This window comes from Oncorhynchus nerka, linkage group LG26, assembly GCF_034236695.1.
Source record: "Oncorhynchus nerka isolate Pitt River linkage group LG26, Oner_Uvic_2.0, whole genome shotgun sequence".
Lineage (NCBI taxonomy): Eukaryota > Metazoa > Chordata > Actinopteri > Salmoniformes > Salmonidae > Oncorhynchus > Oncorhynchus nerka.
In genome coordinates this window covers 32,615,973-32,643,097 of record NC_088421.1, presented here as the reverse complement: position 1 = coordinate 32,643,097, position 27,125 = coordinate 32,615,973, and the positions used below count along the sequence as shown (strand labels likewise).

Below are 27,125 nucleotides of genomic sequence, written 5' to 3'. Positions count from 1 at the left end.
AGACGGAGAGAGAGGGAGAGAGACGGAGAGAGAGGGAGACGGAGAGAGAGGGAGAGAGAGGAGAGAGAGGAGAGACGGAGAGAGAGGGAGAGAGAGGGAGACGGAGAGAGAGGGAGAGGGAGGGAGACTGAGAGAGAGGGAGAGAGACGGAGAGAGAGGGAGAGGGAGAGAGACGGAGAGAGACGGAGACGGATGGAGAGAGAAGGAGAGAGAGGGAGAGGGAGGGAGACGGAGAGAGAGAGGAGACGGAGAGAGAGGGAGAGAGACGGAGAGAGAGGGGGAGAGGGAGGGAGACGGAGAGAGAGGGAGAGGGAGGGAGGGAGAGGGAGAGAGACGGAGAGGGAGGGAGGGAGAGGGAGAGAGACGGAGAGAGGGAGAGGGAGGGAGGGAGACGGAGAGAGACGAAGGGAGAGGGAGGGAGACGGAGAGAGAGGGAGAGGGAGGGAGACGGAGGGAGAGGGAGAGAGAGGGAGAGGGAGGGAGAGGGAGAGAGAGGGAGAGGGAGGGAGAGGGAGAGAGACGGAGAGAGACGGAGACGGATGGAGAGAGAGGGAGACGGAGGGAGACGGAGAGAGACGGAGGGAGAGGGAGAGAGACAGAGGGAGAGGGAGAGAGACGGAGAGAGACGGAGACGGATGGAGAGAGACGGAGAGAGAGGAGAGGGAGGGAGACGGAGACGGAGGGAGAGGGAGACGGAGAGAGAGGAGAGGGAGACGGAGAGAGAGGGAGAGAGACGGAGAGAGACGGAGAGAGACGGAGAGAGAGGGAGAGAGACGGAGAGAGAGGGAGAGGGAGGGAGACGGAGAGAGAGGGAGAGGGAGGGAGACGGAGAGAGAGGGAGAGGGAGGGAGAGGGAGAGAGACGGAGAGAGGGAGAGGGAGGGAGACGGAGAGAGGGAGAGGGAGGGAGACTGAGGGAGAGGGAGAGAGACAGAGAGAGACGGAGAGAGAGGGAGAGGGAGCGAGACGGAGAGAGACGGAGGGAGAGGGAGAGAGACGGAGGGAGAGGGAGAGAGACGGAGAGAGACGGAGACGGATGGAGAGAGACGGAGAGAGAGGGAGAGGGAGGGAGACGGAGAGAGAGGGAGAGGGAGGGAGACGGAGAGAGAGAGGGAGAGGGAGGGAGACGGAGAGAGAGGGAGAGAGAGGGAGAGGGAGGGAGACAGAGGGAGAGGGAGAGAGACAGAGAGAGAGAGAGAGAGGAGAGAGAGGGAGGGAGGGAGACGGAGGGAGAGGGAGGGAGACGGAGAGAGAGGGAGAGGGAGGGAGACGGAGGGAGAGGGAGAGAGAGGGAGAGGGAGGGAGAGGGAGAGAGAGGGAGAGGGAGGGAGAGGGAGAGAGACGGAGAGAGACGGAGACGGATGGAGAGAGAGGGAGACGGAGGGAGACGGAGAGAGACGGAGGGAGAGGGAGAGAGACAGAGGGAGAGGGAGAGAGACGGAGAGAGACGGAGACGGATGGAGAGAGACGGAGAGAGAGAGGAGAGGGAGGGAGACGGAGACGGAGGGAGAGGGAGACGGAGAGAGAGGGAGAGGGAGACGGAGAGAGAGGGAGAGAGACGGAGAGAGACGGAGAGAGACGGAGAGAGAGGGAGAGAGACGGAGAGAGAGGGAGAGGGAGGGAGACGGAGAGAGAGGGAGAGGGAGGGAGACGGAGAGAGAGGGAGAGGGAGGGAGAGGGAGAGAGACGGAGAGAGGGAGAGGGAGGGAGACGGAGAGAGGGAGAGGGAGGGAGACTGAGGGAGAGGGAGAGAGACAGAGAGAGACGGAGAGAGAGGGAGAGGGAGCGGACGGAGAGAGACGGAGGGAGAGGGAGAGAGACGGAGGGAGAGGGAGAGAGACGGAGAGAGACGGAGACGGATGGAGAGAGACGGAGAGAGAGGGAGAGGGAGGGAGACGGAGAGAGAGGGAGAGGGAGGGAGACGGAGAGAGAGAGGGAGAGGGGGAGGGAGACGGAGAGAGAGGGAGAGAGAGGAGAGGGAGGGAGACAGAGGGAGAGGGAGAGAGACAGAGAGAGAGAGAGAGGGAGAGAGAGGGAGGGAGGGAGACGGAGGGAGAGGGAGAGAGACGGAGAGAGTGTGGAGCTAACATGATGTAGCCCAGACTCCCAGTACAGCATGAGTGTGTAGCTAACATGATGCAGCCCAGACTCCCAGTACAGTATGAGTGTGGAGCTAACATAATGCAGCCCAGACTCCCAGTACAGTATGAGTGTGGAGCTAACATGATGTAGCCCAGACTCCCAGTACAGTATGAGTGTGGAGCTAACATGATACAGCCCAGACTCCCAGTACAGTATGAGTGTGGAGCTAACATGATGTAGCCCAGACTCCCAGTACAGTATGAGTGTGGAGCTAACATGATACAGCCCAGACTCCCAGTACAGCATGAGTGTGTAGCTAACATGATGTAGCCCAGACTCCCAGTACAGTATGAGTGTGTAGCTAACATGATGTAGCCCAGACTCCCAGTACAGTATGAGTGTGGAGCTAACATGATACAGCCCAGACTCCCAGTGCAGCATGAGTGTGGAGCTAACATGATGTAGCCCAGACTCCCAGTACAGTATGAGTGTGGAGCTAACATGATGTAGCCCAGACTCCCAGTACAGTATGAGTGTGTAGCTAACATGATGTAGCCCAGACTCCCAGTACAGTATGAGTGTGGAGCTAACATGATGCAGCCCAGACTCCCAGTGCAGTATGAGTGTGGAGCTAACATGATGCAGCCCAGACTCCCAGTGCAGTATGAGTGTGGAGCTAACATGATGCAGCCCAGACTCCCAGTACAGTATGAGTGTGGAGCTAACATGATGTAGCCCAGACTCCCAGTACACCATGAGTGTGGAGCTAACATGATGTGGCCCAGACTCCCAGTACAGCATGAGTGTGGAGCTAACATGATGTAGCCCAGACTCCCAGTACAGCATGAGTGTGGAGCTAACATGATGTAGCCCAGACTCCCAGTACAGTATGAGTGTGGAGCTAACATGATGTAGCCCAGACTCCCAGTACACCATGAGTGTGGAGCTAACATGATGTGGCCCAGACTCCCAGTACAGCATGAGTGTGGAGCTAACATGATGTAGCCCAGACTCCCAGTACAGCATGAGTGTGGAGCTAACATGATGTAGCCCAGACTCCCAGTACAGTATGAGTGTGGAGCTAACATGATGTAGCCCAGACTCCCAGTACAGCATGAGTGTGGAGCTAACATGATGCAGCCCAGACTCCCAGTACAGTATGAGTGTGTAGCTAACATGATACAGCCCAGACTCCCAGTACAGTATGAGTGTGGAGCTAACATGATGTAGCCCAGACTCCCATTACAGTATGAGTGTGTAGCTAACATGATGTAGCCCAGACTCCCAGTTCAGTATGAGTGTGGAGCTAACATGATGCAGCCCAGACTCCCAGTACAGTATGAGTAGAGAGGAGAGCAGGGAAGAGATATTTCATTTATTTATTTTATTTCACCTTTATTTAACCAGGTAGGCCAGTTGAGAACAAGTTCTCATGCGACCTGGCCAAGATAAAGCAAAGCAGTGAGACACAAACAACAACACAGAGTTACACATGGAGACAAATGTACAGTCAATAACACAATAGAAAAGTATATATACAGTGTGTGCAAATGGCGTGAGGAGGTAAGGCAATTAATAGGCCATAGTAGCGAAGTAATTACAATTTAGCAAATTAACACTGGAGTGATAGATGTGCAGATAATGATATGCAAGTAGAGATACTGGTGTGCAAAAGAGCAAAAAAGTAAATAAAAACAATATGGGGATGAGGTAGGTAGATTGTATGGGCTATTTATAGATGGGCTGTGTACAGCTGCAGCGATCGGTAAGCTGCTCTGACAGCTGATGTTTAAAGTTAGTGAGGGAGATATGTCTTCAAATTCAGCGATTTTTGCAATTCGTTCCAGTCACTGGCAGCAGAGAACTGGAAGGAAAGGCGGCCAAAGGAGGTGTTAGCTTTTGGGATGACCATGAAATATACCTGTTGGAGTTCGTGCTACGGGTGAGTGTTGTTCTGATGACCAGTGAGCTGAGATAAGGTGGATATTTACCTAGCAACGACTTATAGATGTCCTGGAGCCAGTGGGTCTGGCGACGGATATGTAGCGAGGGCCAGCCGACGAGAGCATACAGGTCGCAGTGGTGGGTGGTATAAGGGGCTTTGGTGACAAAACAGAACGAGACAGATATAACAGAGGAGGAGACAGGCTCCCCTACCTCTCTCCCTCCCACTCTATCTCCATCTCCTTCCCTACCTACCTCCTTCTCTCCTTCTATCACTCCCGCTCCACCCCCCCTCTCTCCATCTCCTTCCCTTCCTTCCTCTCTCCCTCCCTCTCCATCCCTCCCCCTCTCTCCTTCCCTCTCTCTCCATCTCCTTCCCTTCATTCCTCTCTCCCTCCCTCCCTCCCTCTCCATCCCTCCCCCTCTCTCTCCATCTCCTTCCCTTCATTCCTCTCTCCCTCCCTCCCTCTCCATCCCTCCCCCTCTCTCCTTCCCTCTCCCTCCATCTCCTTCCCTACCTACCTATCTCCCACACTTTCCTCCCCCCATCTCGATCTCCCTCTATCTCTCCCCCCTTCATCTTCTCTCCCCAATCTCTCTGTAGTGTGTGTGCAAATGAAAACAGGCTTCCACAAGTACACCTACGGGCAGGTTGCAGTGTAAACCAGCTGAGTGAACCGTAGTGATCTGTCAATTATGTCATCTCTATTCAGACAATCTGCAGACACATGTTAGTGGAGACAGGTATCAAGGAGAGGAGGGAGAGGGAGGGAGGGAGGGAGGGAGAGAGGAGGAGAGAAGGGTGTGGGAGAGATGGGGGCTGAGGAGAGGGGAGAGACAAAGAGGGAGAGGGAGGGATGGAGGGAGGGAGGGAGGGAGGGAGGCAGGGAGAGAGGAGGAGAGAAGGGTGTGGGAGAGATGGGGGCTGAGGAGAGGAGGAGAGACAGAGAGGGAGAGGGAGGGAGGGAGGGAGAGAGGAAGAGGGAGAGGGAGGGAGAGAGGAGGAGAGAGATGTGGAGAGAAGGGTGTGGGAGAGATGGGGGCTGAGGAGAGGAGGAGAGACAGAGAGGGAGGGAGGGAGGGAGAGAGGAGGAGAGAAGGGTGTGGGAGAAATGGGGGCTGAGGAGAGGGGGAGAGACAGAGAGGGAGAGGGATAGCAGTCTTTCCCACTACAATATGCATCATTAGTATCACTGTCACATTACCACAGCCTGTTTGTATGTAATGACAGTCGTGTAGCTTTCACATTATTAATGCTAGCTAGACAGACGCACAGCGCACCCAAAGGCTGGGAACAGAAGCATTGGAAGGTTCAAGTGATTTGACATTTGAGTTCCAGAACAGCAGAGATGCATCATTTGATGAGGGAGCCTCCATTGTGCTCCTCCACCTTCATTGGAAAACAGTTAAGTGGCTTGTACAGTGGGAAGCCATTTTGACATATTGTATATATTGTACAATTTGGTTTAGGCTTTGACACAATGTATAGTGAAAAATGTTGTTAAACTTAGTGGTGGACAGTGTGTCATTGTCCAAAGGAGTCCTTGTCTTGCCCATAGGCAACTACCACTGTCCTCAGTGTATGTGCTGATACTCACGTACACACACCTAATGTCACACGTTCATGTAATCACTCACATGTACAGTACACACACACATGAATGTTTTAGCACACAGATACAGTAGAACTGCTCACACACACATCAAATAATTGTCTGCTGAAGCAGCATAGGCACACATGCTGTATGTACACACTCACTCACTCACCCCCCCCCAAACACACACACACACACACACACACACACACTGTACATGCACACACACACACACCGTACACACACTGTACATGCACACACTGTATACACACTGTACACACACACATATACACTGTACACACACACACACACACTGTACACACACACACTGTACAAGCGCACACATACACACAGACACACACAGTGTTATTTGTGCTGAAGCAGCACCCTCCAGGCTGCAGTAGATGTAGGGCTCTCCACTCAGCCCGCTGCCACCGGTAACAGCCAATCACCACAGGGAAAGGCCTCACCACTCTCTGAGTAAGGGCACCTTGCCAGCAAACACACACACATACACACACACTGTCCTGTCTTATTTACGGCAACAGCTCCCATGACAGAGACTCTCCTCTGCAGTCCTGCTGCAGTTCTGTATCATCACTACTACTGACTTTATACCTCCCATCGTCTCTCTCTCTCTCTCTCTCTCTCTCTCTCTCTCTCTCTCTCTCTCTCTCTATATATATATATCTATATATATATATATATATATATATCCCTGTCTGTTTCTCTCTCTCTGTCTCTGTTTCTCTCTGTCTTTCTCTCTCTCTCTCGCTTTCTCTGTCTCTATTGCTCGCTCTCTCTCTCACTTTCTTTCACACACACACACTCACTCAGGCCAATAACACATCAAGTAGTGACTGTTCTCTCTCTGAAAACAACAGGAGATGAAACAACAGAAGTTGTGTTCCAGAGCAACAGCTGGAATAATTCAGGTGTGTGTGTGTGTGTGTGTGTGTGTGTGTGTGTGTGTGTGTGTGTGTGTGTGTGTGTGTGTGTGTGCAGTTTCATTTCCAACTGTCATTGATCAAACAATTGGTTCGAAGGGAGAAAATAGACAGTTAAGAAAAGGAGCTTGAGAGGTTCAACACAGAGGGAGAAAGCGGGAATGAGATTAAGAGAAAAGGAGGAAGAGAGAATGAGGGGATAGAGAGACAGACAAGAGAGAGAAGGAAAGGAGGGCGATTAGATAGGAGAAATATATAATGATAGTATTGTGCTAGGTGAATGACACACACACTCACATACACACGGGTAAACAAACAAACAAGCGAAAACAAACCTCTTTACCTTGTATTCAGTGTAAGTTCCATTGTATATATGCATTAGCCTCGAGCTATGCACCCCATCATCTACCTTTGTGATGAGACAGAAGCCTGCTTTTCACAAGGTTTTTGTCCCAAATCGCACCCTATTCCCTATATCGTGCACTACCTTTCGTAGTGCAGGATATAGGGAATAGGGTTATTCCCTATAGTGCACTACTTCTGGTAGTGTACATTGTAGGCAATAGGGTTCCATTTTAGCCGTTGCCCAGAGAGCTGTTTGATGAATGAGATGTGCGTTTCATTGTTCTCTTTAGAAAGGCAACTCATACAGATGAATACAGGTAGCTGGTTAGAAAGGCCTCTTTGGTTAAAGTGCCTGTAAATCATTCATTATTCTCTCCCTCCTTTCTTCTCGCTCCCTCGCTTTTTCTCTCCGGAGGCTGGACAGATGTGCATAGAGATAAGTGGAGTGGGAGCCGGAGGGATGGAGAGATGGTGGAATGGCTAAGAGGCAATTAACAAGGGGATGAATAATAACAGAAAAAGGGACAACATTGAATCACTCACCACCCAAGCCTCTTCCCCTCTTTCACCTTTCTCCTCTACCAACCTCCTCTTCCCCTCTTTCACCTTTCTCCTCTACCAACCTCCTCTTCCCCTCTTTCACCTTTCTCCTCTACCTTTCTCCTCTTCCCCTCTTTCACCTTTCTCCTCTACCTTTCTCCTCTTCCCCTCTTTCACCTTTCTCCTCTACCAACCTCCTCTTCCCCTCGTTCACCTTTCTCCTCTACCGACCTCCTCTTCCCCTCTCACCTTTCTCCTCTACCGACCTCCTCTTCACCTCTTTCACCTTTCTCCTCTACCGACCTCCTCTTCCCCTCTTTCACCTTTCTCCTCTACCGACCTCCTCTTCCCCTCTTTCACCTTTCTCCTCTACCGACCTCCTCTTCCCCTCGTTCACCTTTCTCCTCTACCGACCTCCTCTTCCCCTCGTTCACCTTTCTCCTCTACCGACCTCCTCTTCCCCTCTTTCACCTTTCTTCTCTACCGACCTCCTCTTCCCCTCTTTCACCGTTATCTTTCTCTTCTACCGACCTCCTCTTCCCCTCTTTCACCTTTCTTCTCTACCGACCTCCTCTTCCCCTCTTTCACCGTTATCTTTCTCTTCTACCGACCTCCTCTTCCTCTCTTTCACCTTTCTCATCTACCGACCTCCTTTTCCTCTTCATCCTCTCTCTTTCTCTACTACCTCTCTCCTCTTCCCTCTCTTCACCCTACGTATCACACCCTTTCTCTGTTCCCCAGATGTGTCCTTGGTTGTCTCTGTGGGTGTTACTACACCAGGTAATGGCCAAAACTCAGACACCATTGTTACAGAGTCAGAGGACATCTGTCAGAGTTACAGCTACAGAGAACCTGTTTTCACGGGGCCGTGACAAATGACACCCTATTATTGCTCTACTTTTGTATACTATATAGTGAATATGGTGTCATTTGGGACATGACCACAGAGCTCTTTCTGCTCTGAGTTTAATGGTCTGCTATTTCAGAGATTACAGTGGGCTACAGTGTTCTCTGGCTCCTTAGACCGACACTGATTTGACTAAATCTAAAAAACAGACTTGCTAAAGTTTTACTCTGTCCCTATCATAGTCCCTATGCAGAATATACTAGCATGTTAGCTAACTGGGGCTGAATGCACTCTATCATAGTCCCTATGCAGAATATACTAGCATGTTAGCTAACAGGGGCTGAATCCACTCTATCATAGTCCCTAAGCAGAATATACTAGCATGTTAGCTAACTGGGGCTGAATGCACTCTATCATAGTCCCTATGCAGAATATACTAGCATGTTAGCTAACTGGGGCTGAATGCACTCTATCATAGTCCCTATGCAGAATATACTAGCATGTTAGCTAACTGGGGCTGAATCCACTCTATCATAGTCCCTATGCAGAATATACTAGCATGTTAGCTAACTGGGGCTGAATCCACTCTATCATAGTCCCTATGCAGAATATACTAGCATGTTAGCTAACTGGGGCTGAATCCACTCTATCATAGTCCCTATGCAGAATATACTAGCATGTTAGCTAACTGGGGCTGAATCCACTCTATCATAGTCCCTATGCAGAATATACTAGCATGTTAGCTAACTGGGGCTGAATCCACTCTATCATAGTCCCTATGCAGAATATACTAGCATGTTAGCTAACTGGGGCTGAATCCACTTGTTCACATCATGTGGAGCTCACAGTGTACTAGACCCAGCATGGTATGGCTCTGTTTATTCTCTAGAGTCTAAGCTTTCATACTGGGCTGGTTAATTACCAAAATGACTGAAGATTCCGGTAACTTTGGTAAATGACCAGTAATTTTGCAACCCGAGGCAGGGGTTTCTTCTCATATGGCACCCTATTCCCTTTATAGTGCATTGCTTTTGTCCAGGGCCCATATGACTCTGGACAAATATAGCACGTTATATATGGGAATTGGGTGCCATTTGCATTTGAGACTTGGTGTACAACAATGTAATGATTATTTATTGTTTACTTTGAAATATGCTTGAAATGTGTTTTTCCGCACACAATGGCTGCATTCCTGCAGAAAATGCTTTCTGTCTTTTCTTTCCCTCAGTTTATTGTTTCTCTATAAAACATTCTCTTTCGCTTCTCTATAAAACATTCTCTTTCCCTCCATCTGTAGTTTCTCTATAAAACATTCTCTTTCCCTCCATTTGTAGTTTCTCTATAAAACATTCTCTTTCCCTCCTTCATCTGTCGTTTCTCTATAAAACATTCTCTTTCCCTCCTTCATCTGTAGTTTCTCTATAAAACATTCTCTTTCCCTCCTTCATCTGTAGTTTCTCTATAAAACATTCTCTTTCCCTCCTTCATCTATCGTTTCTCTATAAAACATTCTCTTTCCCTCCTTCATCTGTAGTTTCTCTATAAAACATTCTCTTTCCCTCCTTCATCTGTAGTTTCTCTATAAAACATTCTCTTTCCCTCCTTCATCTGTAGTTTCTCTATAAAACATTCTCTTTCCCTCCTTCATCTGTCGTTTCTCTATAAAACATTCTCTTTCCCTCCTTCATCTGTAGTTTCTCTATAAAACGTTCTCTTTCCCTCCTTCATCTGTAGTTTCTCTATAAAACATTCTCTTTCCCTCCATCTGTAGTTTCTCTATAAAACATTCTCTCTCCCTCCTTCATCTGTCGTTTCTCTATAAAACATTCTCTTTCCCTCCTTCATCTGTAGTTTCTCTGTAAGGGAGGGAGGATCGATAGAGACACTACACAGGGTCAAACAGATAACCACAGGCCTGCTCCATGCTAATAGTCTACTGCTACTGCTCTTAGTACTGATACTAGGGTTGTGATGATACCAGTACTGCAATATTTTTCCCATGGCAAGAATGAAAACACGAAGCAGAGTCTTTGGTCCTATAAAAACCTACTGTATGTCAAATATTGTGTGCTATAGCCTGGAAAAAAAGTCAATGTGACTCTGGGTGAACACACACTGATGTTTGTTTCCAACATTAGGGCTGTTTTCCTAAAGAAGTTCAATCTGTTTTGTGTTTTGCTTCCTTGCCACGATACTAACATGCATCTCAATACTGGTATTGTCCCAACCCTACTACGTACACCACTGGTTACCAGTGATGGTTGGATGACAACCCTGTCTTCTGTTGAAATAGATGCATAGAGAGAGAGATATGGACAGAGAAATAGATGCATAGAGAGAGAGAAATAGATTCATAGAGAGACAGATATGGACAGAGAAATAGATACATAGAGAGAGAGATGTGGACAGAGAAATAGATACATAGAGAGAGAGATGTGGACAGAGAAATAGATGCATAGAGAGAGAGATATGGACAGAGAAATAGATGCATAGAGAGAGAGATATGGACAGAGAAATAGATGCATAGAGAGAGAGAAATAGAGCCCATTGCCCTTTATGGTTGTGAGGTCTGGGGTCCGCTCACCAACCAAGACTTCACAAAATGGGACAAACGCCAAATTGAGACTCTGCACGCAGAATTCTGCAAAAATATCCTCCGTGTACAACGTAGAACACCAAATAATGCATGCAGAGCAGAATTAGGCCGATACCCACTAATTATCAAAATCCAGAAAAGAGCCGTTAAATTCTACAACCACCTAAAAGGAAGCGATTCACAAACCTTCCATAACAAAGCCATCACCTACAGAGAGATGAACCTGGAGAAGAGTCCCCTAAGCAAGCTGGTCCTGGGGCTCTGTTCACAAACACAAACACACCCTACAGAGCCCCAGGACAACAGCACAATTAGACCCAACCAAATCATGAGAAAACGAAAAGATAATTACTTAACACATTGGAAAGAATTAACAAAAAAACAGAGCAAACTAGAATGCTATTTGGCCCTACACAGAGAGTACACAGCGGCAGAATACCTGACCACTGTGACTGACCCAAAATTAAGGAAAGCTTTGACTATGTACAGACTCAGTGAGCATAGCCTTGCTATTGAGAAAGGCCGCCGTAGGCAGACATGGCTCTCAAGAGAAGACAGGCTATGTGCTCACTGCCCACAAAATGAGGTGGAAACTGAGTTGTACTCCTAACCTCCTGGCAAATGTATGACCATATTAGAGAGACATATTTCCCTCAGATTACACAGATCCACAAAGAATTCGAAAACAAATCCAATTTTGAAAAACTCCCATATCTACTGGGTGAAATTCCACAGTGTGCCATCACAGCAGCAAGATTTGTGACCTGTTGCCACGAGAAAAGGGCAACCAGTGAAGAACAAACACCATTGTAAATACAACCCATATTCATGCTTATTTATTTTATCTTGTGTCCTTTAACCATTTGTACATTGTTAAAACACTGTATATATATATATAATATGACATTTGTAATGTCTTTACTGTTTTGAAACTTCTGTATGTGTAATGTTTACTGTTAATTTTTGTTGTTTTTCACTTTATATATTCACTTTGTATGTTGTCTACCTCACTTGCTTTGGCAATGTTAACACATGTTTCCCATGCCAATAAAGCATTTGAATTGAATTGAGAAATAGATGCATAGAGAGAGAGATATGGATAGAGAAATAGATACATAGAGAGAGAGAAATAGATGCATAGAGAGAGAGATATGGACAGAGAAATAGATGCATAGAGAGAGAGATATGGACAGAGAAATAGATGCATAGAGAGAGAGATATGGACAGAGAAATAGATGCATAGAGAGAGAGATATGGACAGAGAAATAGATGCATAGAGAGAGAAATAGATTCATAGAGAGACAGATATGGACAGAGAAATAGATACATAGAGAGAGAGATGTGGACAGAGAAATAGATGCATAGAGAGAGATATGGACAGAGAAATAGATGCATAGAGAGAGAGAGATATGGACAGAGAAATAGATGCATAGAGAGAGAGATATGGACAGAGAAATAGATGCATAGAGAGAGAGATATGGACAGAGAAATAGATGCACAGAGAGAGAGAAATAGATACATAGAGAGAGAGAGATATGGACAGAGAAATAGATGCAGAGAGAGAGAAATAGATTCATAGAGAGACAGATATGGACAGAGAAATAGATGCATAGAGAGAGAGAGAAATAGATACATAGAGAGAGGGAAATAGTTGCATAGAGAGAGAGATATGGACAGAGAAATAGATGCATAGAGAGAGAGATATGGATAGAGAAATAGATACATAGAGAGAGAGAAATAGATGCATAGAGAGAGAGATATGGACAGAGAAACAGATACATAGAGAGAGATATGGACAGAGAAATAGATGCATAGAGAGAGAGATATGGACAGAGAAATAGATGCATAGAGAGAGAGATATGGACAGAGAAATAGATGCATAGAGAGAGAGATATGGACAGAGAAATAGATGCATAAAGAGAGATATGGACAGAGAAATAGATGCATAGAGAGAGAGAAATAGATTCATAGAGAGACAGATATGGACAGAGAAATAGATACATAGAGAGAGAGATGTGGACAGAGAAATAGATGCATAGAGAGAGATATGGACAGAGAAATAGATGCATAGAGAGAGAGAGATATGGACAGAGAAATAGATGCATAGAGAGAGAGATATGGACAGAGAAATAGATGCATAGAGAGAGAGATATGGACAGAGAAATAGATGCACAGAGAGAGAGAAATAGATACACAGAGAGAGAGAGATATGGACAGAGAAATAGATGCATAGAGAGAGAGAAATAGATTCATAGAGAGACAGATATGGACAGAGAAATAGATACATAGAGAGAGAGATGTGGACAGAGAAATAGATACATAGAGAGAGAGATGTGGACAGAGAAATAGATGCATAGAGAGAGAGATATGGACAGAGAAATAGATGCATAGAGAGAGAGATATGGACAGAGAAATAGATGCATAGAGAGAGAGAAATAGAGCCCATTGCCCTTTATGGTTGTGAGGTCTGGGGTCCGCTCACCAACCAAGACTTCACAAAATGGGACAAACGCCAAATTGAGACTCTGCACGCAGAATTCTGCAAAAATATCCTCCGTGTACAACGTAGAACACCAAATAATGCATGCAGAGCAGAATTAGGCCGATACCCACTAATTATCAAAATCCAGAAAAGAGCCGTTAAATTCTACAACCACCTAAAAGGAAGCGATTCACAAACCTTCCATAACAAAGCCATCACCTACAGAGAGATGAACCTGGAGAAGAGTCCCCTAAGCAAGCTGGTCCTGGGGCTCTGTTCACAAACACAAACACACCCTACAGAGCCCCAGGACAACAGCACAATTAGACCCAACCAAATCATGAGAAAACGAAAAGATAATTACTTAACACATTGGAAAGAATTAACAAAAAAACAGAGCAAACTAGAATGCTATTTGGCCCTACACAGAGAGTACACAGCGGCAGAATACCTGACCACTGTGACTGACCCAAAATTAAGGAAAGCTTTGACTATGTACAGACTCAGTGAGCATAGCCTTGCTATTGAGAAAGGCCGCCGTAGGCAGACATGGCTCTCAAGAGAAGACAGGCTATGTGCTCACTGCCCACAAAATGAGGTGGAAACTGAGTTGTACTCCTAACCTCCTGGCAAATGTATGACCATATTAGAGAGACATATTTCCCTCAGATTACACAGATCCACAAAGAATTCGAAAACAAATCCAATTTTGAAAAACTCCCATATCTACTGGGTGAAATTCCACAGTGTGCCATCACAGCAGCAAGATTTGTGACCTGTTGCCACGAGAAAAGGGCAACCAGTGAAGAACAAACACCATTGTAAATACAACCCATATTCATGCTTATTTATTTTATCTTGTGTCCTTTAACCATTTGTACATTGTTAAAACACTGTATATATATATATATAATATGACATTTGTAGTGTCTTTACTGTTTTGAAACTTCTGAATGTGTAATGTTTACTGTTAATTTTTGTTGTTTTTCACTTTATATATTCACTTTGTATGTTGTCTACCTCACTTGCTTTGGCAATGTTAACACATGTTTCCCATGCCAATAAAGCCATTGAATTGAATTGAATTGAGAAATAGATGCATAGAGAGAGAGATATGGATAGAGAAATAGATACATAGAGAGAGAGAAATAGATGCATAGAGAGAGAGATATGGACAGAGAAACAGATACATAGAGAGAGATATGGATAGAGAAATAGATACATAGAGAGAGAGAAATAGATGCATAGAGAGAGAGATATGGACAGAGAAACAGATACATAGAGAGAGATATGGACAGAGAAATAGATGCATAGAGAGAGAGATATGGACAGAGAAATAGATGCATAGAGAGAGAGAAATAGATACATAGAGAGAGAGATATGGACAGAGAAATAGATGCATAGAGAGAGAGAAATAGATTCATAGAGAGACAGATATGGACAGAGAAATAGATGCATAGAGAGAGAGAGAAATAGATACATAGAGAGAGAGAAATAGATGCATAGAGAGAGAGATATGGACAGAGAAATAGATGCATAGAGAGAGAGATATGGACAGAGAAATAGATTCATAGAGAGAGAGATATGGACAGAGAAATAGATGCATAGAGAGAGAGATATGGACAGAGAAATAGATGCATAGAGAGAGAGAAATAGATACATAGAGAGCGAGAAATAGATGCATAGAGAGAGATATGGACAGAGAAATAGATGCATAGAGAGAGAGAGATATGGACAGAGAAATAGATGCATAGAGAGAGAGATATGGACAGAGAAATTGATGCATAGAGAGAGAGAAATAGATACATAGAGAGACAGATATGGATAGAGAAATAGATTCATAGAGAGAGAGATATGGACAGAGAAATAGATGCATAGAGAGAGAGATATGGACAGAGAAATAGATGCATAGAGAGACAGATATGGACAGAGAAATAGATACATAGAGAGAGAGATATGGACAGAGAAATAGATGCATAGAGAGAGAGATATGGACAGAGAAATAGATGCATAGAGAGACAGATATGGACAGAGAAATAGATGCATAGAGAGACAGATATGGACAGAGAAATAGATACATAGAGAGAGAACGAGGTGAAGTGAGAGATTATTATTATTATTATTATAATTAATTTTGTTGCTGTTAATGGTAATACCATTTCCACTACTACTATTACTGTTATTATTGATACCTTATTGCAGTTGGTCCCACCATTGTTGTTATAAGTGTATTTTGACAACGTAAGTCATTTAACTTGCCATGTCTACTGAATTTAATTTAATTCAGAGATATGGAGATGGAGAGAGAAAAATAGATGCAGAGAGAGAGAACATCATTTAATTTAACGTCTGTACTTCAGCCTTCAGTTTGAGAAATCACCTCCGCGAGAGGCCCTGTAAGCAGAGGCAGCACTAAACATCACATATCAGATCCTAGAATTCCATTAAAAGTGTCACCTCGCCCTAATGCGCAGCTGCGTCAGGGAGCCCATTGTGATGAATGGCACTGCGGGGTCTCAGTGTAATTAACGGGATTAGGAGTCCCACGGTGGAGCTGCACCACCAAGCCTACTGTAATAATAAGGTATACTGCATTAGGGTACCATTGTGACAGAAACCTAATTTGGTGTGACAGCAAAAAGGTTGTTATTGTGACCAGAATATATAGCATATTCCCCCATTTGCTTTAGTGAACCAGCCAGAAAGTTCCAAAATGTTTGGATTGTTGGGCATAATATAAGTATTTGTAGTTTAACTTGCACTCACACCCCCACATGTTGTTTCTTCCTGCCACTGGTTCTGCTGATAGTGCTATTTCTAAGAATGGTCTTCTTTTTCCCTAATCCTCCACACCTTACTCTTCAACGTCTTGGGGCTACATCATCAAAAGAGGTGTCAGCCACAAGTCAGAGCCCCATGGCCTGTTTCTGTTCCCCCTCCTAGATTAGTTTGGTCTCTCTGAAACTCTATAGGAAGCTACACTCTGAGCCACTGGGTGAGTCCCGAATGCCACCCTAGTCCCTATATAGTACTCTAGTTTTGACCGGAGCCCTATGGGTCCTGGTCTAAAGTAGTACACTATGTAGGGATTTGGGATGCAGGCCCTGAGCCCCTGTGTCCCTGAGAGGACTACCAGGGTCATATATGTTAGTCACAGTTCAGTATTGATTTCCTGGACTATGAATGGGAATGCCAGCAGTCGGAAAACCGCGCTCCCAAAGCTGTCGAGATCCCCCCTGCTCTCCCTACTCATGTTTTCCACCCGAGGTGGAAATTGTTACCGTATGACACCATCCCTGTCGCTCACAGCAACATGGTCGTTACGCCCTCACGGTCCATGCCGGTGTGCGATGAGTGAAGGATTGTGAGTGTTGACTAGACTGGAGGCCTCTGGGATATGGTATCACCTAGCGTGGGCAACTGTTGCTATTGTTCTGTTGTTTAGAGCTAGCTCGGGGGTGGGACTGATATGGACCTTTCTGTTGTTATGGTGTGGGTGACTCTTTTAAATCATGTGTTTGGTTTTTATGGAGATGGTTACCAGGTGTGAATATGCCATGGTTGTTGTAACTCTGGTATTTATGATCTTGGGATTGCACCTGATCTGGGCTTATATGTTTAATGATGGTCATGAAGTTATTGTTCTGATGCCTAACATTAAATGGGAGATTTACTAGTGGTTTTATTTTACCATCATTCTTCAACAACCTTAGATTTTCACTCAATAAAATTCCTATTTATACTCAACTAATCTTAACTTATTAATGATCTTTAAATGGCCTCATGCTAAAGCTGTCGTCTTGCTCTATGTATTCCTGCAAACAATGAACGTTCCTACAATGTTTGGAAACATTCCAATTTGTTGTACAGCTAACATTAGAATGGTGGATCTAAAACCACGTCTGTCTGTCTTTCTCTGTCTGTCTGTCTGTCTGTCTGTCTGTCTGTCTGTCTGTCTGTCTGTCTGTCTGTCTGTCTGTCTGTCTGTCTGTCTGTCTGTCTGTCCTTTTGTCTTTCTTTCTTTCTTTCTTTCTTTCTTTCTTTCTTTCAGTACAGGATTGGCCAGCTGTATATGATCAGCAAGCACAGCCATGAGCAGAGTGAGCGTGGAGAAGGAGTGGAGGTGGTGCAGAACGAACCCTACGAGGACCCCACACATGGACAGGGACAGTTCACAGAAAAACGGGTCTACCTCAACAAGTAAGTGTGTACTTACCAACTGTGTTGGAAAAAGTACTCAATTGACATACTTGAGTGAAAATAAAGGTTTTCCCGAGTGGCGCAGCGGTCTAAAGCACTGCACTGCGGTGCTTGAGGCGCCACTACAGATCCAGGCTGTGTCACAGCTGCCAAGACCGGGAAACCCATGAGGCGGCGCACTATTAGCCCAGCGTCGCCCGGGTTAGGGGAGGGTTTGGCCTGCCGGGATATCCTTGTCCCATCGCGCTCTAGCGACTTCTGTGGCGAGCTGGGCAAATGCACGCTTACACGGTCGCCAGTTGTACCTCCTACACATTGGCTTCCGGGTTAAGCGAGCGGTCTGTCAAGAAGCAGTGCGGCTTGGTAGGGTTTTGTTTCGGAGGAATCATGGCTCTCAACATTCGCCTCTTCATTGTCGGTACGGTAGTTGCAGCGATGGGACAAGACTGTAACTACCAATAGGATATCACGAAATTGTGGAGAAAAAAGGGTAAAACGTACACAAAAAATATATGTAAAGTTACTTTAATAGAAAATGACTTAAACGACTTAAGTAAAAGTGAAAGTTTCCCAGTAAAATACTAGTTGAGTAAAACTATAAAAGTATCTGGATTTATGTGTACAGTGGTGGGGAAAGTACTCAATTGTCACACTTCATTAAAAGTAAACAATTAAATGTAAATTAAATGAAATGCTATACATCAAATTCCTCATATTAAGCAAACCAGACGTCACAAAGCCATGGTCCTGCCAGATTGAATACTGCCCACAGAAGATACAGTAAACGCAAAAGTCACATACTGTTTACTCCGAAGGATCCTGTCAAATGATTTAAGCACAGGGTGTTGTGTAGTTTATTCCCATTAGTAAGCTACAGCAGGACTAATCTCCTGGCACTAGCAGAGAGCGTCTGACATATCCTTGGGGAGTGCCATATTCACTGTCTTCATTGGGTGAGTCAGTGCCACTGGAAAGTTTAGGACAATACTCCTCCAGGCTAGATGGATGTCATATTGTACAGTGTGTGTCTCCCCTTCTCGTAGGCCTTTATTAGATGGTTGCATTCAAGACAAGGTCATTTTCATTGATCTCAGTTTGTCAGTGTCCGTAGAGTATCCTAGGCCTACCCTGTCATGGTTGTGGTATCATATTAAAGATTCTGATAATGAATGTCATAGAATTGCCTGAAATGTGTTAATAAAAGGCTCCCCCCCGAATGCTCCTTGAAAATGTTCCTCTAGTTGGGGCTGAATTGCTACACTAAACATGAAACTCACACGCCTCCTATGATGTTGTGTATTTCATTATGATCGTTTACTGTCTGAGTTGGACAGTCTGCCTGTTTTGTCAGCAGTGTTGCTGTAAGAGGTTGTAACGTGTGTAGCTGCCCTGGCTACAGATATAGGGTCTTAGTAGACATATTAGTAGTGTATTGGAGGTTTAAAAAGGCTTCTGAAGTTTGTAGTTTACACATTGACATTTCAGACTTGATTTTCCTTTACAAAATATGTATCTACCCCCACAAAAATGTAAATGTAATCATATTCCACATAACAATTCACATTTCCTGTTGCTGCAGAATTATTTTCATGCTGTAGCAAACTAGCTCAAGTTAAGATCTTACATCTGTACTTGGCAGTAGGCCTAAAAAGGGCTTGTTGGACAAGGACATTTTGTGGTGTTTCTTGGTCACATTTAAATGATGCAATGTGATTGTAAAAATGTTCAGTTATTTTTGCTGTATTTTTACTGGAAAATGTTGGCCCAGTCACTTTTACTCAGGCTCTGTCACTTTTACTCAGGCCCAGTCACTTTTACTCAGGCCCAGTCACTTTTACTCAGGCCCAGTCACTTTTTCTCAGGCCCAGTCACTTTTATCCAGGCCCAGTCACTTTTACTCAGGCCCAGTCATTTTTACTCAGGCCCAGTCACTTTTACTCAGGCCCAGCCATTTTATAATCTAAATCAAATCAAACTTTATTGGTCACATAAACATGGTTAGCATATGTTATTGCGAGTGTAGCTAAATGCTTGTGCTTCTAGTTCCGACAGTGCAGGAATATCTAACAAGTAATCTAACAATTTCACAACAACTACCTAATAAACACAAATCTAAAGGGATGGAATAAGAATATGTACATATAAATATATGGATGAGCGATGACAGAGCGGCATAGGCCAGATGCAATAGATGGTATAAAATACAGTATTTACATATGAGATGAGTAATGTAAGATATGTAAACATTATTAAAGTTACTTGTGATCCATTTATTAAAGTGGCCCATGATTTTGCGAGTCTGTATGTAGGCAGCAGCCTCTCTGTGTTAGTGATGGCTGTTTAACAGTCTGATGGACTTGAGATGGAAGCAGTTTTTCAGTCTCTCGGTCCCAGCTTTGATGCACCTGTACTGACCTCGCCTTCTGGATGCTAGTGGGATGAACAGGCCCTGGCTCGGGTGGTTGTGGCCCTCTTTTTGGCCTTCCTGTGACATTGGGTGCTGTAGGTGTCCTGGAGGGCAGGTAGTTTGCCCCCAGTGATGCGTTGTGCAGACCACACCATCTTCTGGAGAGCCTTACGGTTGTGGGCGGTGCATTTGCCGTACTAGGCGGTGCTACAGCCCAACAGGATGCTCTCAATTGTGCATCTGTAAAAGTTTGTGAGGGTTTTAGGTTACAAGCCAAATTTCTTTAGCCTCCTGGGGTTGAAGAGGCGCTGTTGCACATTCTTCACCACACTGACTGTGTGGGTGGACCATTTCAGTTTATCCGTGATGTATATGCCGAGGAACTTAAATAGTATTGTGATATCCTCATATCATTATGGGTCACTTAATAGAATAGAATGTAACATAATAGAATAGAATGGAAAATAATATAACATTATGGAATGGAATAGTATAGAATGGAATAGAATAGATCAGAATAGAATGGAATAAAACATACTGTACACAGTATGGGCTGCCGTATGGACATGGAGGTTCCATAAAACACTCATAAGAGGACATAAAGATTTTAAGACATTATAGGTCTCACAGGTTCTAGCCATAGAAGAGCAATCTATTTTATTGCATGTGTCATTTCAATCCCATTTTCTCTGTTAGTCCATCTCCACACTCTGTTGAACATGATTACTGTGTGAAATTGAATATTTGATTCTCCATTATGTAGATTTAGATCACAATTGAATTTGCTGTTAAACGCACTGGTGAGTCTGAAATACACGTTCTGCTTCACTAATGCCCTTTCTGTGAGTTGGCCCTGGATTTGACCCAATCAGTCACACACTTCCACACACAGAGACACATGATAACATACACACTGCATGCACAAGCAAGCCCGCCTGCTCTTTCATACTCAAACATGCATACTGTATACCTCTGTCTCTCTTTCTCTGTCTTTGTCTCTCCCTCACTCTTTCTCCCTACTTCTTTCTTTTTAAAACGTTTTGTTCTTTCTCTTTATCTCAAACACACACATCTTTCTCTTTCTCTTGTAGTAATACTGACAGATCAGAGTCAATCAACTGAGTCACTGACTCATCATCAGAGATGTGACCAGGAACACAGTTTAGCAGAGTGGGTTCATTCCAGTTTGGAAAATGGTCAAGATCCGGTCACCAATGGAAACAGCCTCCCACATCCAAATTTAGCCAAATCCTCCAGCAGCCAGGCAACCGTCACAACCCAAGGGGTTCTTCATGCACTAAGTGGACAGCGTTGTCGGACAGTCACAGAAAGTCCCGGCCCTGCAGTGTGCTGCTCTGGGAAATCCATCAGGTCTAACTGTGTTCCAGACTGTTTCATTCTGATCACAGCAGACCTGCCTGCCTGGCGGAAGGAACTGCTCTCTATTGATTCCATGGGTCTGGTCCCTATGGAGCGTTATCTATCTCCCATTCACTGACTTCATTAGATGTCTGGAAGCGAGGAGACACTCTGATTGGTTTCCAGGGGGTCAGATAGGTACAAACCGGGTCAGGTTTGGGCGACATCTTAAATGGCACCCTAATCCCTTTATAATGCAATATTACTTTTGACCATAGGGAATATAGTGACATTTGGGAAGCAGGTCATGATAATGGGTGGTACCAGTAATGTATGGTATCTATGGGTGGTACCAGTAATGTATGGTATCTATGGGTGGTACCAGTAATGTATGGTATCTATGGGTGGTACCAGTAATGTATGGTATCTATGGGTGGTACCAGTAATGTATGGTATCTATGGGTGGCACCAGTAATGTATGGTATCTATGGGTGGTACCAGTAATGTATGGTATCTATGGGTGGCACCAGTAATGTATGGTATCTATGGGTGGTAACAGAAATGTATGGTATCTATGGGTGGCACCAGTAATGTATGGTATCTATGAGTTGTATCTGTAATGTATGGTATCTATGGGTGGCACCAGTAATGTATGGTATCTATGGGTGGCACCAGTAATGTATGGTATCTATGAGTTGTATCTGTAATGTATGGTATCTATGGGTTGGTTGGACCAGTAATGTATGGTATCTATGGGTGGCACCAGTAATGTATGTTATCTATGGGTTGTATCTGTAATGTATGTTATCTATGGGTGGCACCAGTAATGTATGGTATCTATGGGTGGTAACAGAAATGTATGGTATCTATGGGTGGCACCAGTAATGTATGGTATCTATGAGTTGTATCTGTAATGTATGGTATCTATGGGTGGCACCAGTAATGTATGGTATATATGAGTGGCACCAGTAATGTATGGTATCTATGAGTTGTATCTGTAATGTATGGTATCTATGGGTGGCACCAGTAATGTATGGTATATATGGGTGGCACCAGTAATGTATGGTATCTATGGGTGGCACCAGTAATGTATGGTATCTATGAGTTGTATCTGTAATGTATGGTATCTATGGGTTGGTTGGACCAGTAATGTATGGTATCTATTGGTGGCACCAGTAATGTATGGTATCTATGGGTTGTATCTGTAATGTATGGTATCTATGGGTGGTACCAGTAATGTATGGTATATATGAGTGGTACAAGTAATGTATGGTATCTATGGGTGGTACCAGTAATGTATGGTATCTATGGGTGGTACCAGTAATGTATGGTATATATGAGTGGTACAAGTAATGTATGGTATCTATGGGTGGTACCAGTAATGTATGGTATATATGAGTGGTACAAGTAATGTATGGTATCTATGGGTGGTACCAGTAATGTATGGTATCTATGGGTGGCACCATTAATGTATGGTATCTATGGGTGGTACAGGGTCCCAGTTCACAGGTTACAGATGCCCACTTCTGAAACTCAAGTTTTTAAACGTAATTTCAAAACCTTAGTTCTAATTTAGCACACATTATGTTACCATTCACTTCCCTGTAGAGATTTGAGTTTTAGGGTTTAGATTTTAAAATGCCAGGGTGAGGCAGAAAGAGAAAGAACTGGAAAAGACAGAGAGGAGTGGGGGTTTTCAGACAGAAGTAAGACTGGTAGCTGCCTGTGTGAGCTCTGATGGGAGAGGAGATCAGTGTTGTGTAAGTGGTGGATCATTTAAACAGTCACGTTGGGATGCTGTACCTGCCTTCCCACCCACAGACCACCTGCTACCACAGACAGACAAGTACGTAAGTTCGTGTGAGAGTTTGTGTGTGCAGAAAGGGGGGTTGAGGACATAAAAGTGGTTCTCTATACTTTGCTATTTAAAGGTCCGTCAGTGAGAGTGCAATGAACACAGCATGTCAGTCCTCTGTGGAACTGACAGGAGATTAGCGACTGGAGCATCTGTAGACTGGGACCAACAGGAACACAATATTCAGTCCACAGGAGGCTGCTGAGGGGAGGACGGACCATAATAATGGCCGTAACGGAGCGCATGGAATGGCACCAAACACATGGAAACAATGTGTTTTATGTATTTGATACCGTTCCACCAGCCCATCCTCCCCAATTAAGGTGCCCCCATCCTCATGTGATTCAGCCATCTAATCAACAAGGCTGAGGGAGGGTTGTGCTCCAACATTACTCAGTAAATTTAGCATTTTGAGTGGGAATCCTCCCCCAGTGGCATTTGGCTGTTTAAAATGGCAGCCGCCCACCTTCTGTTGACAGAGCTATTTGTAACTATATGCCTTGCCTGGTGCTGCAGTCTGCACTTCTCCAATGTATGATATAGACTGCAGTAAACTACCCCACCCGTGACACCCACAATATTTATGGGTCTGTGTTCCTCATACACAGCCGTTTGGGCTGTAACTTTTTTGCTGTTGCGGGCTTTCTGCTTCGATTCATCCACACAAATGTAGTGTCCGGATGGAATTGGGATAAAATATACTTTATGCCTCTAATAAAGTTTATGCCTCCACCCAAGGGCTCAAAATCTCAGTGTCAATTTAATTTGTTCTCATAGGATTCTTGTCCTCTCTCCTCGTATTTAACCGTTTTAACTCAGTATTTTGCTTTTCCAAACTTTGCCAAAATATAAACATCCACCTCAGCATCACAGCAGCAGACATCTTTGCTGCTCATCCTTCCAGCTCTGGTTCTCTGGTTAGGGTTTAGATAGGACATTCTTGAATGGGTTCTCCCTGATTGGCTACAAGGTCAGACCATGATGGTCACAGAGGTTCCTTTAGTTCTGAATGAGAAAACCCCTGTCTGTGTTCTCTGTGCTCCGTCCTCTCCCTTTTACTGCAGGTTGCCCAGTTACATCACCATCATCTACAGAATTTTGAGCCGCAATGGCCACCCAGCAGTCTCCATTTTCAGCTCCTCACAGCTGGCGCCAGATACTGTATAGGGTCTAACAGTGAGGAAGGGATAGCAAGGGGTGGAAAGGTTCAGGTCTATGATTCAGATGGATGTCATGTCTTCTCTCGTTTCCGCTTGATGCTGTTCTCTATTTCTCTCACTGTGCTCCACCTTACCTCTACTTCTCCCCTCTTCTTGTCTCTTCTCATCCCTCATTCCCTTGCTTCTCTCTTTTCTTCACTCTACTCCTCCCTTATTTCATTCAGCTCACTTGTCTTCTTTTGTCTCTTTCAGTAAGCTCCCTAGCTGGGCCAGGGCTGTGGTCCCTAAAATCTTCTATGTGACAGAGAAGGCCTGGAACTACTACCCCTACACCATCACAGGTAACCACTCCTAGGACCATTACACTGTAACACCTCTACACTACTACCTACACCATCACAGGTAACCACTCCAAGGACCTTTACACTGTAACACCTCTACACTACTACCTACACCATCACAGGTAACCACTCCTAGGACCATTACACTGTAACACCTCTACACTACTACCTACACCATCTCACAGGTAACCTACTAGGACCATTACACTGTAACACCTCTACACTACTACCTACACCATCACAGGTAACCTACTAGGACCATTACACTGTAACACCTCTACACTACTACCTATACCATCACAGGTAACCACTCCTAGGACCATTAACCTGTAACACCTCTACACTACTACCTACACCATCACAGGTAACCACTCCTAGGACCATTACACTGTAACACCTCTACACTACTACCTACACCATCACAGGTAACCACTCCTAGGACCATTACACTGTAACACCTCTACACTACTGCCTGCGCCGTCACAGGTAACTTACTAGGACCATTACACTGTAACACCGCTACACTACTACCTACACCATCACAGGTAACCACTCCTAGGACCATTACACTGTAACACCTCTACACTACTACCTACACCATCACAGGTAACCTACTAGGACCATTACACTGTAACACCTCTACACTACTACCTACACCATCACAGGTAACCTACTAGGACCATTACACTGTAACACCTCTACACTACTACCTACACCATCACAGGTAACCTACTAGAACCATTACACTGTAACACCTCTACACTACTACCTACACCATCACAGGTAACCTACTAGGACCATTACACTGTAACACCTCTACACTACTACCTACACCATCACAGGTAACCACTCCTAGGACCATTACACTGTAACACCTCTACACTACTACCTACACCATCACAGGTAACCTACTAGGACCATTACACTGTAACACCTCTACACTACTACCTACACCATCACAGGTAACCTCCTAGGACCATTACACTGTAACACCTCTACACTACTACCTACACCATCACAGGTAACCTACTAGGACCATTACACTGTAACACCTCTACACTACTACCTACACCATCACAGGTAACCTACTAGGACCATTACACTGTAACACCTCTACACTACTACCTACACCATCACAGGTAACCTACTCCTAGGACCATTACACTGTAACACCTCTACACTACTACCTACACCATCACAGGTAACCTACTAGGACCATTACACTGTAACACCTCTACACTACTACCTACACCATCACAGGTAACCACTCCTAGGACCATTACACTGTAACACCTCTACACTACTACCTACACCATCACAGGTAACCTACTAGGACCATTACACTGTAACACCTCTACACTACTACCTACACCATCACAGGTAACCTACTAGGACCATTACACTGTAACACCTCTACACTACTACCTACACCATCACAGGTAACCACTCCTAGGACCATTACACTGTAACACCTCTACACTACTACCTACACCATCACAGGTAACCTACTAGGACCATTACACTGTAACACCTCTACACTACTACCTACACCATCACAGGTAACCACTCCTAGGACCATTACACTGTAACACCTCTACACTACTACCTACACCATCACAGGTAACCTACTAGGACCATTACACTGTAACACCTCTACACTACTACCTACACCATCACAGGTAACCACTCCTAGGACCATTACACTGTAACACCTCTACACTACTACCTACACCATCACAGGTAACCTACTAGGACCATTACACTGTAACACCTCTACACTACTACCTACACCATCACAGGTAACCTACTAGGACCATTACACTGTAACACCTCTACACTACTACCTACACCATCACAGGTAACCTACTAGGACCATTACACTGTAACACCTCTACACTACTACCTACACCATCACAGGTAACCTACTAGGACCATTACACTGTAACACCTCTACACTACTACCTACACCATCACAGGTAACCTACTAGGACCATTACACTGTAACACCGCTACACTACTACCTACACCATCACAGGTAACCACTCCTAGGACCATTACACTGTAACACCTCTACACTACTACCTACACCATCACAGGTAACCTACTAGGACCATTACACTGTAACACCTCTACACTACTACCTACACCATCACAGGTAACCTACTAGGACCATTACACTGTAACACCTCTACACTACTACCTACACCATCACAGGTAACCTACTAGGACCATTACACTGTAACACCTCTACACTACTACCTACACCATCACAGGTAACCACTCCTAGGACCATTACACTGTAACACCTCTACACTACTACCTACACCATCACAGGTAACCTACTAGGACCATTACACTGTAACACCTCTACACTACTACCTACACCATCACAGGTAACCTACTAGGACCATTACACTGTAACACAC

At 44.8% G+C, this 27,125-nt stretch overlaps 1 protein-coding gene across 1 annotated transcript in view; it reads left to right on the top strand.

The window, feature by feature from the left end:
* The window catches only part of pitpnc1a (phosphatidylinositol transfer protein cytoplasmic 1a), a 140,743-nt gene that overhangs the window by 66,757 nt on the left and 46,861 nt on the right, over positions 1-27,125 (top strand). The window contains 2 exon segments of the mRNA XM_065010456.1: positions 17,429-17,577; positions 24,611-24,699. Coding sequence (XP_064866528.1) covers positions 17,429-17,577; positions 24,611-24,699 — 238 coding nt within the window.